Here is a 12681-nt window from a genome sequence, read left to right as displayed (position 1 = left end):
CAAAATCCATAGTAGTTTGATGCTGGGGTAAGGTTGTAGTTAGGGTTGTGTGGTTTGGGTCAAGAGCCTGATGGTTGATGAGAAGAAGCTGTTCCTGCACCTGGATCTTATGGTTCTCTGGGCCATGCCTCTTCCCGACAGCAGCAGTGAGATGAGAGCGTGGCTGGGGTGGTGTGGATCTTTGACATTGGCTGCCCTCTTGAGGCAGTGCATCCTGTAGGTCTCTTCAATGGTGGAGAGATCAATACCCGTGATGGACCAGACAATGTCCAACACTATCTCCGTCCTCCTTTGTTCCTGGTCATTCTTGGCACTGATCGAGTATCTCTCACCACGTGTACATGTAACGAAACACTGATTGAATGTTACCATTAGATTGTATGGTGCTACACTTTCAGTTCTATTGTCGTGAGTTATATTGTTTTCTTTAGTAACTGTAGTCAAGCTGATGATGATATTCTAAATGTTATTAAATTTCTTGAATTTCTCCTTTAGTGTCAGAACATTGAATGCTCCCTACAGTGAACTTACTGCAGACAAACAGAGGGAAATCTATGAGGGCATCAAATCTTATCTCCAGCAAGGTGACATTACGCTTTCTTGTTGAAAAGCTCCAGAGGTGGAGTTGTTATGACCCGTCGTAGTCAAAGATGGCCCGAGAACCATAAGATCCAGGTTCAAGAACAGCTTATTCTCATCAACCATCAGCAGAGTTCTAGTTGCTCCCCAGGGTACAGAGATTGACTGTCTCCACGCCAATCAGCGATCCCCGAGCACTGGCACTATCCTACCCACTAAGGACAGTTTACAGTTTTTACCGAAGCCAAATTAACAAACCTGTCCGTTTATGCACTATGGGAGCAAACCAGAGCACCCGGGGACAATCCATGCTGTCATGGGGCGAATGTACAAACTCCGTACAGACAGCACCCAGAGTCAGGATCAAAACCTTGTCTCTGGCGCCGTAAGGCAGCAACTCTGACGCTGTGCCACCATGTCACACTGTAAGATACAGAATGTAGAATATAGTACTCAGTGTTGTAGCCTAACAGTTCGATAGACAACGTCTAATCTCCACAGTGAGGTAGATGTCGAGGTGAATGAGACGGTATCCCCACTTATGGAATGTTTTTGGGCGACCAGATGCCACTCGGTTCACCTGCTCTTCCTCCTTTATCCCCCATCTACCCCTGACTCACCAACACCCTGACCTTCAACCAGATTAACTGTGCTTCACCGAAGAACATGATGATTAGTTCTATCAATAACCATCTAGTTTAGTTGGTTAATTCTAGTTTAGTTTATTGTCTTGTGTCGAGGTGCCGACAAAGGCTCTTGGAGCCTGTTATCCAGTCAGCAGAAAGATAATGCATGATTACAATCGAGCCATTTATAGTGTACAGGTACAATAACGCTTAGTGCAAGGTAAAGCCAGTAAAGTCCAATCAAAGTTAGTCCAAGGGTCGCGGTAGGATGGTTCGGTTGCCTGATACAGCTGGGAAGAAACGGTCCCTGCTGTTGGGCGTGGAAGTGCAATTCCTGCTTGATCGTGGAAATGATGTTCGGCATGACTTTTCATTTTCCACAGAATTAACGTGGAATTATTTTTCTTACAGGTCCCAAGCCCACGTGCTATAATGTTACTGATCCCGCCCTGAACTCCACTGCCTGGTTTGCTCAATATCTGGGGCTTTACATGAATCACATATCCAGGGTGGATCTTCTGTCCTTCTTCAATAATGAATCTGAGGTACATATTCTCCTTTAAACTTTTGATTGGGATTGTCAAACATCGAGTTGCCCGGGTAACCAGCTACTTGTGGAAATCAATTTTGAAAAATGTAACTGTGGAGATGAAGAGGAGTTTCTTGAGTCAGAGGGTGGTGAATCTGCAAAATTCATTGCCACAGAAGGCTGTGGAGGCCAAGTCAATGGATATTTTAAAGGCGGAGATTGACAGATTATTGATTAGTATGGGTGTCAGGGGTTATAGGGAGAAGACAGGAGAATGGGGTTGGGAGGGGAAGATAGATCAGCCATGATTGAATGGCATAGACTTGATGGGCAGAATGGCCTAATTCTGCTCCTACAACTTATGAACTTATGAACTATTTCACAAAGCACAAAGTGCTGGAGGAAGTCAGTGGGTCAGGCAGCATCTGGGGAGGGCATGGACAGTCGACAATTCTGGTCGACTCAATTTGGAAGTAAGGTCCTAATGTGAAATTCTTGCTCAGGAAGGCTGTCAAAGGTTATGGGGAGAAGACGAGAGAATGGGGTTGAGAGGGGAAAGTAGATCGGCCAGATTGAATGGTGGAGTAGACTGGACGGACCAAATGGCCTAATTCTGCTCCTATTTCTTGCGGAAAGGTCGCCTGTATTTTGCTTCCACAGATGCTGCCTGATCCGCTGTGTTCATCCTGCACTTTGCATTTTACTCGGGATTCCAGCATCTACAGTCTCTCATATCTCAAACTTAAGTGTTAGCCTTCCAGAGGTATAAATCCTTGTTAGAAGTAGCAAATAAAGCAGGAACTTACAAACCAGTCACATTTCAGAAATCTTTGGATAAGAAAATTGATGGGAGTGCAAAATAAGCTTCAAGTTTGATGCAACCACACAATATTCTATTAAACGTCATCTGTGGTTTGGAAGCTTTCTTACAATCCACGTTATCCATCATAGTGTGTTTCACCAACACGAAGCTGAATCTTTATTTCTTTCAAAGATTAGTCATCAAAAGACTTCTTCCAGTTAAATATTTGTAATTTCTTCTCAACCTTGTGCAGATTCAACGATTTGCTGAAAACCCTGAAAACCTGGCACTCTTGGCAAATCTGACGTTACCCAGTGAAGTTTCAAAGTTGTACCTCAACTTGCTGGTCAGAAACAACTCTAATGTGACTGTCTTAAGGTAGGTCTTTGACATCATCTCTCCCTGACAGGAGTGAAGCAGTTTAATGTTGTATTGTGAAAAGGCTGGGGGCATTGCGGGTGTGAACAACATTTCTTGATCATCCGGGTTTCCCCTGAGAAGGTGGTGGTGGGTCACTTCCTTAAACCATTCATGATGTGTGGACCAATGTACACAGTCGTCCCAGAGTTGACCACTCTGCCATTTAAAATGGTTTGATTGTCACATTGCATTGCAGTCGATGCCACAATAATCTGTCACCTTATTTGTAGTCTTGCTTGTTGAGAGGGGCTTCCTTCCTCAAGTTCAAGGCTTTGCGTTGTTTTGAGTTTAAAGCTGTAAATAATCCAATTACCAGCAACTGAGAAATATAGAGAGACTAAGTAAAGCCAATTTTCATGAAGGGGCATCACAGTGACACAGTGGCAGAGTTGCTGCCTTACAGTGGCAGGGACCCAGGTTTGATCCTGACCTCGGGTGCTGTCTGTACAGAATTTTTACGTTCTCCCCGTGACCACGTGGGTTTTCTCCTGTTGCTCCGGTTTGTCGCACACTACAAAGTTTAAGTTAGTGCTCATATACGGGGTGATCACTGGTCGGCGCAGACTCGATGGGCTGAAGGGCCAGTTTCCAAGCAATATCTATAAAGTCTAAAGGTAGTTCCTCTTTCACAGTAAAATTAGATATTAATTGGAAAACTTAGGAACTGATGCAAGTTGGGGGATGATGTGTAAAGTATCTTGATGATTCTTCAAAGTTTGCTTGTGTAACAATTCTATAATAGCTCCAGGGAGGGAGAATACTCCATCTCTGTGAGATTGGCTCACACATTGTGCGACTGGCATCTATCTCTTGCAGCCTCCCAGACTCTCTGTTTTGCTTCATTGACGGTACTTCACAGCCCTTGAGTGGACAGGAAATCTTGTCTGTGATCGAGAAGGTAAACCAAGTGTGTGAGCCTGGTGTGTCCCCGAACACAACTGCCAATGGGATCTCACCCGCTGAAGGTCCGACAGATGAACAGCTTCAGGTGAGAAATACTTCCTGTAAAACATTTTGCTGAAGCAGGTGTTGTGAAAGATGCTCGGTGTTAATGCCTTGCTGTTCATTCTTTCAGTTGGCGGTAGTTTTAGTGGGCAAAATCGACACCTTTTCAGTCAGCACTTTGAACGCTTTGGGGCAAACCGCAGTCGGACTGTCGCTGTCACAGGTTAACAAAATTGATGGGAACACTTTGGAGCGAGCCCTGCCAAACCTGGGCAGCGTCAGAGGCTGGAACATTGGCCAGGCTAATTCCATCGTCAACAGGCTACTAAAAGACGGTTATCAAGTAAGTTAATGAAAAAAACAGTAATGAATCAATTAGTAACAAGTGAATAAAATGAATGCTCATATTATCTCGAGCCTCTGGTGCTTAAGTGAATTTGCTTTACAAGGTTAAAATCTGTATCTGAGCAAAGAATTTTCAAAGAGCTGCATGTAAAGATATTGACTGTGCAACACCACACATTTCTCTGTATTAAATTCCATCAACCATTCCTCAGCCCATTTACCCAACCCATCAAGATCCCACTGCAATTTTTGACAACCATCTTCACTCGTGACATTACCACCCACTTTTGTTTCATCTGCGAACTTGCTAACCATGCCATGTACATTCTCATCCAAATCATAGAAATGGACCCTGCACCAAACCCTGAGGCATACCACTAATCACAGACCTCCAGTCCGGAAAGCAACCTTCCACCATCACCCCCTGTTCCAGTCCATGAAGCCAATTTTCTATCCATTCAGCTACCTTTCCTTGAATCCCATGGGATCTATCCTTCCAGAGCAGCCTACCATGTAGACCCATGCAGAAGCTAAGTTCTTCCACAGCAGTATTTGGTCTTAATGCCAAATGTACAATGGTGCAAGCAATGGGAAGATCAGCCAATATTTTCAGTCATTTCTCACTAAATATTCTCTGACATGGGGAATGGGGGAGGTAATCACAATATTATGCCACAAATCTTGAAAATGAATTCTTGATAGCATGGTCAATTTGTGACATTTGCCTTTCACTTTTCACCCAGGTCAATGACACGAATAGACTGCTGGGTCTGGGAAGCCTGGTTGTCGGTATTCCCAGCAATGTGTTCCAACGTATTAATCCTAAGATATTGATCAATGTCATCGCAAGCAGTAGGTTTGGTGAGGATATTAGAAGTGCACCACAATCTATACGGACGATCTGTGTTCTGCAGGTGAGCAATTGTCACGGGTACAAAACGCAATCTGTTTCTCACGGTCTATCTAGATGTTATCAACGTTAATGCTGTTGTGTGATACCAGTTCTCGTCTTCCCGTAAATTCTATCCTATTTTGTTGTAAATCAGGTGCTGAGAAACGTTAACAACCCAGCTGCCACTGTGAGGAACATCACATCTGTTCTTGTCGAAGAGATTCCACCTGTGCTGTTAACCTCCAACCTAAGCCTCAGCGACGTCAACAATAAACGGTGGACTCCCAGTCAGGTAGATGATCTGGTTGTTTACAGCAGGGACGACGGCTGTAATGATGGAGATCTCATTGAAACTTACTGAAGAGTGAAAGGCCTTGACAGAGTAGATGTGGAGAGGATGTTTCCACTAGTGGGAAAGTCTAGGACCAGAGACCATAGCCTCAGAATAAAAGGACTTACTTTTAGTAAGGAGATGAGTGATAATTTCTTTAATTAGAGGGTGGTGAATCTGTGGATTTCATTGCACAGATGGCCGTGGAGGCCAAGTCATTGTGTATTTTTAAGGCGGAGATTGACAGATTCTTGATTAGTACGGATGTCAGGAGTTACGGGGAGTAGGCAGGAGAATGGGGTTGACGGAAATATAGATCAGCCATGATTGAATGGAGGAGGAGACTTGATGGGCCGAATGGCTTAATTCTGCTCCTATAATCTAACTTATGAAAGTCAGCTGCTTCATGCCATTGTACGTTAGATGTCGGGAATATTGTCCCATTCATGTTGTGTGAGCGGTGAATGTATGAACACTCCATAACCCTGTTACATTAGTTATTAATTCAAATCCTTTTCTTCCATAGTCTGCCGTTTTCTTTCAAGATGTGGTCAGATCCAACAACAATTTTGAGACGTAAGCAATGCTCTTTTAATTTCTGCCGTTTTTGATGCCTAATTCAGGGTTGCCATGCCTGAGCTCCCAATGTGGCATTGTTGTCCATGTATTTAGCAGGAGTGTTGGTGTCATCATTCGTGCACTTGAGTTGAGTTTGAGCGTTCTCGTGTAGTTTCTAACACAGCCAATGATTTGTGTGACGGCCAATTTACATCAGTAATTAAACTGTTGTGAATGAAGGGCACTTGTTGATTTTGCCAGAGTTATGTTCACCAGCTGAATGTTCTGTCCCGTGCTTTGACAACGTCTAAAATCACAACCTGAGATGTTATCATTCGGGAATGCAATGGGTGGAGGTTGTGATTAAAGGTTTTAAAGTGATGACAAAAGTGGACTGTTTAGATATTAATATTGCCACAACCTGTTCCAGATTTTCGCCTGCTGTCCTCAGAGGCTTTAGTTGTGGTGCAACGAAAACCCTCCCTTTCCCAGCATTTCTGAAGCTCGTTCAAGCAGTGAAGGATAAAGAGGTCGTGCTTGATGAAAGTCAGGTGAGAACATTCAAAGAAGCGTGAAAGATACCTCCAGTTAACCTACTACTGAAGCAAAACTACAGCGGGATGTAGAGAGGAAAATAACTGAGAATAAAAGTATCTCCATGCTTCAGTTCCCAAAGTGACGTTGTTGTCTGTCATTTCAGCTTGAATGTATGGCTGGAAGACTCACTTCTGCAAGAACTGAACTCGCCTTGGATGTCTTACCTGCAGATGTTCTGCTGTTCAAGTATGTTGTGTTTCCTTGGAACAGTTTCCTCAGTTTACTTTAGTTTAGAGAGACAGCGCGGAAACAGGTTCTTCCGCCCACCGAGTCCACTCCGACCAAGGATGCCCGCACATTATCACTATCCTACGGGTCCCTGGGTCCCTGGCGCTGTAAGGCAGCAACTCTACCTCTGCGCCATTGTACGGCCCCAAGTTATTTGTTGAATAGACCATTGATGCTGATGTTTGCCAGATCTGTCATAAACCAGGGTACTTGCTGTTATCAGTTAATGGAAACATAACGTGAGCACATGGACTCAAAGTATTATGTGTATTCCTCACTGTGATAGTTGTCCTCGGTGCCCAAGCACAGAGGTGGTGTGGGGAATGGAAATCTCAGGGACTCACACTAAATTATATCTGGAAAGTATGAGGTAGAAATGGTGGTGCATCCCAATGGATGTGATGTATGATCCTGGGCCTCACGTTCAACAAGACTGAGTCAATGTGGAGGGGTGTGGGGGAGAGAGGCTGGGTGAACAGTGGTCCCAATGGGGACATGGTGTGGGGCAGATTAATTGGGTGAGCCATCAGAGGACCAGAGCCTTGGGCAGCAAGGTCGTTGGATGGCTTGTCAGAGGCTTTGTGCCGGGAGCAAGGGGTTGGAGGTTTGGGCCCATTGGCCGTTCAGAGGCTCACGATAATTGAACAAATGGAGAAAGAAGGCTGAGGTTGACCGGGGAATCGGCTGTAAGATCAGTGCATGGGTTAGCCAGTACTGTGAGGACATGTTGGATGTCTGAGGGACAGATGGACAAAGAGTAACCTTGGACCTTAATGTAGTGAGGTCCAGACTATTGTTGCACTGTTAATGTCCAGTTGTACCAAGCGAGACTCTGAATGGTCACAAAGTGCTGGAGTAACTCAGCAAGTCAGGCAGCATCCCTGGAGAACATGGATAGTTGACCTTTTAGGTAGGGACCATTCTATAGACTAATTGTAGGGGGAAGGAGAGACAATGAATGATCCTTGATCAGACCCTGTGGTCCAAACTTCCCTGCAATGCTCCAAAAAGATTGTTCCACAGGGAATGACAGACAGAAAAATGCCAGGTATTGCTATTTCAGATTCCATTTAGGTGCAAAGTGACCACAATTACATCTCGCTTCAGAACAAGTATAGAAGTTGGGAGGTCATGTTGTAGTTGCATAAGACGTTGGTGAGACCGCATGTAGAGTATTGTGTTCATTTCCTGGCACCATATTTTAGGAAAGATGTTGTCGAGCTTGAAAGAGCTCACAGAAGATTTACAAGGATGTTGCCAGGACGAGAGGGTCTGAGCTATAATGAGAGGTTGAGTAGACTGGGTCTCTATTCCTTGGAACGCAGGAGGATGAGAGGTGATCTTCGAGAGGTGTATAAGATCATGAGAGGAATAGATTGTGTAGATGCAAGGAGTCTCTTGCGCAGAGTAGGGGAATCGAGGACCAGAGGACATAGGTTCAAGTTGAAGGGGTAAAGATTTAATAGGAATCTGAGGGGTAACTTTTTCACACAAAGGGTTGTGTGTGTGTGGAACAAGCTGCCAGAGGGGGTAGTTGAGGCTGGGACTATCCCAACATTTAAGAAAAAGTTAGACAGGTACATGGATAGGTTAAGTTTGGAGGGATATAGACCAAGCACAGGCAGGTACGACTAGCGTAGTTGGGACATGTTGGCCGGTGTGGGCAAGTTGGGCCAAAGGGCCTCTCTCCACACTGTATCACTCTGTGACACTAAGTATGTTTTCTATCGTGTGGTAATGAAGTGAGGATAGCTGTGCATCAGGCGTTTTGGCCATGTGTGTGCATGTCTGGATGCGTGCGTGTCGATGAGGGAGCCTACAAAGGAGGACAGGGTGGGGATGGGTGTGAAAGCATGTAAATGTGGGCTGGGAAATTGTAAATGATTCTTAGGATTAATTAGATTTATTATTGTCATATGCACTGAGGTACAGTGAAAAGTTTTGTTTTGCATTCTATCCATACCAATCAGCAAATACTAAACATAAAGACTATCAAGTCAAATTCCAGTACATTAGGTAAAGGAAAGGGAAAGATACAGTGTGCAGAATATAGTTCACAGCATTATAGGGCACCAATCCCATAGGCAAAGTCCAATGTCCATAATGGGGAAGAGGTGTATCAAACATTACCCATGCTTATGGAAGAATGGTTCAGAAGCCTGATAATAGAGGGGAAGAAGCTGTTCCTGAGTCTGATGGTGCACACTTTCAAACTCCTTCATCTTCTGCCAGTCGGGAGCAGAGAGAAGAAAGAATAACTTCATATCAATAATATAATCTTGTGTATTTTATGTTTTGCTTCGTAGTTATCAACACTTCAGGACTCAGTTCAACTTCAACTGCCGGGAGTTCTTCAAATTAGTTGGGAAATCGAACGTTAATACCTTACGGAAAGTATCAGCAAGAAAGCAAAGTATTCTGAATGATGCCAAGACCTGCCTGGTAAGGATGAAGTGCTCAGCAAATGAAAACCTGGGGTTGATGAACCCGTTATCTTGGGCACACCTCCCTGTGATCGCACTGTTTAAATTGATAATAAATGTGCCACCCTGACACTTTGTCAATAATTGCACTGGGTGCAAGTGAGGAGGTTTATCAGTTCAGTTCAATTTGGTTTATTGGCACGTGTTCCGAAAAGCTTTTGGTTTGTGCTAACCTGTCAGCAGAAAGACAATACATGATTACAATTGAGCCATTTAAGGGAATAACGTATAGTACAAGATAAAGCCAGCAAAGTCTGATCAAGGTAAGTTCGAGGGTCATCAAAGAGGTAGATAATCGGGGTTCAGCTCTGCTCTCTGGTTGTGGTAGGATGATTCAGAAGAGCTAACGCTTCAGTACATTCGATGAATTGTTGATTGTTCAGTTGTCAGATACTAGTCCCAATTGTTGCTGACTGTTACGTCCCAAACCTACTTTCTTTTCATGTTTATGCAGCGTGACTGGGTGGAGGTGAACCCCAGCATTTACCTGATCAATAATATTCAGTAAAACTCCAAGACCATTTGGAAAGGCAAGAAGCAGAGTTTGCATTTTGAAGGAATTGTTAGTAGAATCGGGTCTGGGGACAACTTTTCCCTGATTTCAGTGGCAGATGAGTTCTGGCTTATTCAACTCAGTGGCCCCATAGAAGACTTTTGTGTTTTAGCCTCCCGTTTAAAGTCATGAGCATTTTTAAACACTGGTGTGTTCATCAGTGTGCGAACTATTTGAGATCCATTTAGCTGAAGCTGAAACCTGAAGTTGATGTTAGATTGATAACCAGTTAAAAATGTTACCTGTGTTGGAAGAAACTGCAGATGCTGGTTTAAAGTAAAGGAAATAGGTGACGTTTCAGGTCGAGTCTGAAGAAGGGTCTCGACCCGAAACGTCACCTATTCCTTTTCTCCAGAGATGCTGCCTGACCCGCTGAGTTACTCTAGCGTTTTGTGACTAAAAATGTGACACTTTCTTGATATGCTGATATATTGTGGCATTGTTAGTCCACACAACCAGAGCGGTCTTAATAATGGGAACGTTTTGACTGAGTTGCATTTTGTACAGTGAAATGCTGCAGAATTAATGTTAACCTTTTGACAAAAATCCAGGGAATTACCAGCAACAAGCTGACGAAGGAGAGTGTGACCACACTCGGTCGATTGGTCTGTGAACTTGATGGATCTGCGATCCTGGCATCTGATATAACTGTTCTGGATGCATTAAAGAAATGTGTCTCCTATCGAGACGATCAGAAGAGTGCAATTGAAGTTCTCCTTAGAGATGGAAGGAGCAGATATGGGTGAGTGTGAAATGCTCATCCTTTTCAATACAGATCACATCAAAAGTCTCTGTAGTTGATGTTTCACTACTCCATAATGGACTTTCTGAGGAGAACGTACAGACTCTATCCACAACCCAGTGGAAGCAGGTCACTTGAAATAACAACATTTTAATTCCTGAAACATGCTCCTCTGGGCACCATGTTGTAGGAAAGATGTTGTGAAGGTGGAAAGGGTGCAGAGAAGATTACCAAGGATGTTGCCAGGACTGCAGAGTGAACTATAGGGAGAGGTTGAGCAGGCTGGGACTCTATTCCCTGGAGCAGAGAAGGATGAGGGGTGATCTAATAGATGTGTGTAAAATCATGAGAGGAATAGATCGGGTGGAGGCACAGAGTCTGTTGCCCAGAGTGGGGAAATTGAGAACCAGAGGGCATAGGATTAAGGTGAAGGGGGAAAGATTTAATAGGAACTTGAGGGGTAACTTTTTCATGCAAAGGATATATGGAACGAGCTGCGGGAGGAAGACGTTGAGGCAGGGACTATCGTTTAAGAAGCAATTAGACATGGATAGGACCGTTTAGAGGGATATGGGCCAAATGCAGGTTGATGGGATTAGTGTAATTGGAACATGTTGGTTGGTGTGGGCAAGTTGGGCCGAAGGGCCTGTTTCCATGCCGTATGACTCTGACTCTATAACTAAAGTCCATGGTCAAGATATGTTTGCCCAAAACATTCCTGTGCGATGGGCATCCTTACCCTGCAGCTGAGTCTATTGCAAACTAATTGACTTGAGATTATTTTGGAATAATTTACAGAGAGAGATAGATTTTTTGTGTTTTTGACTTGGAGATTAAATTCACACAGATCAGTAATTGACTGAGATAATTTGGCAATAATTTAGAGAGAGAAGATGCTTTTTTTGTGTTTGACTTTGGAGATTAAACTCGCACTGATTAGTAACTAAATCTCATGGGTGTATCTTGAAAGGATTTTCATTGCAGAGTGGAGATAGATGGAGAAGTGGAAAATGGCCCTTTGGCCCATGACCTCGATGCACCCATCTACACTCATCCTCCACTACTCTAATCCCACTTTATATTCTGCATATTGCTATTAATTCCCCCACCAGATTTTGCACACTGGGGGTAATTTACAGTCGGCAATTAAACGCCAACTCTCATGCCTTTGTGGATATGGGGGGCAAGCAGGAACACCTGAACACGCGTGCAAACTCCACACCGACAGCACCCAAGATGAAGATTGTGCCCGGGTCTCTGGTGCTGTGAGGCAGCGGCTCTGCTAGATGTGCCATGTGTGGTCTGAGATATGTTCCTCTTGAACCTTGAGCGCACGAATGCTTGGATTATTATGCTACCACTTACAACAATGCTTCATTAACTGAGAGATTTTCATTTGTCTGCAGTGTTCCTTCATCCTGGTCCTCGTCTACGATACAAAGCATTGGAAACCTTTGTTTGGCGTTGACGGACACATGGAGTGAAATAGACAGGGTACGGTTTACAGACACAATTTTAATTCAAGTTGACAAGTTGGAGAAATTGTACTGCTTTGAATTCCTTGTTTAGACTGTAATAGAATGTAGAGTGAAACTTGATCATCGGGAACACTGAAAAGTCCATGATGACATTGGTTAATTATGTGCTGCTAACCCTCTCTCTGTGACTGAAATCTCATTCAGGGGTTTTTTCTTCCCTTTGACCGCATTGGCCATGCCTGCCCTGTCCTCCCCACCTCCACCGCCACAAGACCAACACCCCATTATCCTCCCATCTCATCCGCTATCCCCACACCGAGTCTTCAACTTTGATCTGGTTCCAGCACCCTGGTGATCCTCTGCCTCATGGTCAACGCTCCCACGTCAGCTCCCACCAGCAGTTCAGCCAGTGTCCTGGGCCTCTGCTCCGTGTTCTCTATCATCATGGTTTGATGACGTTCAGCTTGGTCCATTTCCAAGTGGGGATGGTGAGATGCTGTGCTGCTTGTACTTGTAATCCTCTCGTTCCACCATATTTCAATGGTTCAATGGTGTTTTAGTTGTCACGTGTGC

The 12681-nt window shown here is 44.2% G+C and overlaps 1 protein-coding gene across 1 annotated transcript; it reads left to right on the top strand.

The window, feature by feature from the left end:
* Window positions 1-495: 495 nt before the first annotated feature.
* On the top strand, window positions 496-11899 carry LOC144591154 (otoancorin-like; the record flags this gene model as incomplete). The annotated part of the gene is made up of 13 exons (XM_078395448.1): window positions 496-584; window positions 1617-1750; window positions 2790-2914; window positions 3773-3944; window positions 4032-4244; window positions 4990-5160; window positions 5293-5430; window positions 5996-6045; window positions 6458-6578; window positions 6728-6810; window positions 9159-9294; window positions 10440-10630; window positions 11743-11899. Coding segments are annotated over 13 exons (1780 nt in total), but the record flags the coding sequence as incomplete, so codon positions are not given.
* Window positions 11900-12681: the final 782 nt, after the last annotated feature.

Source organism: Rhinoraja longicauda, unplaced genomic scaffold, assembly GCF_053455715.1.
Source record: "Rhinoraja longicauda isolate Sanriku21f unplaced genomic scaffold, sRhiLon1.1 Scf000619, whole genome shotgun sequence".
NCBI classification, from domain to species: Eukaryota; Metazoa; Chordata; class Chondrichthyes; order Rajiformes; family Arhynchobatidae; genus Rhinoraja; species Rhinoraja longicauda.
Note: the sequence above shows the minus strand (reverse complement) of the source record. Positions and strands in the feature narration are given on the sequence as shown.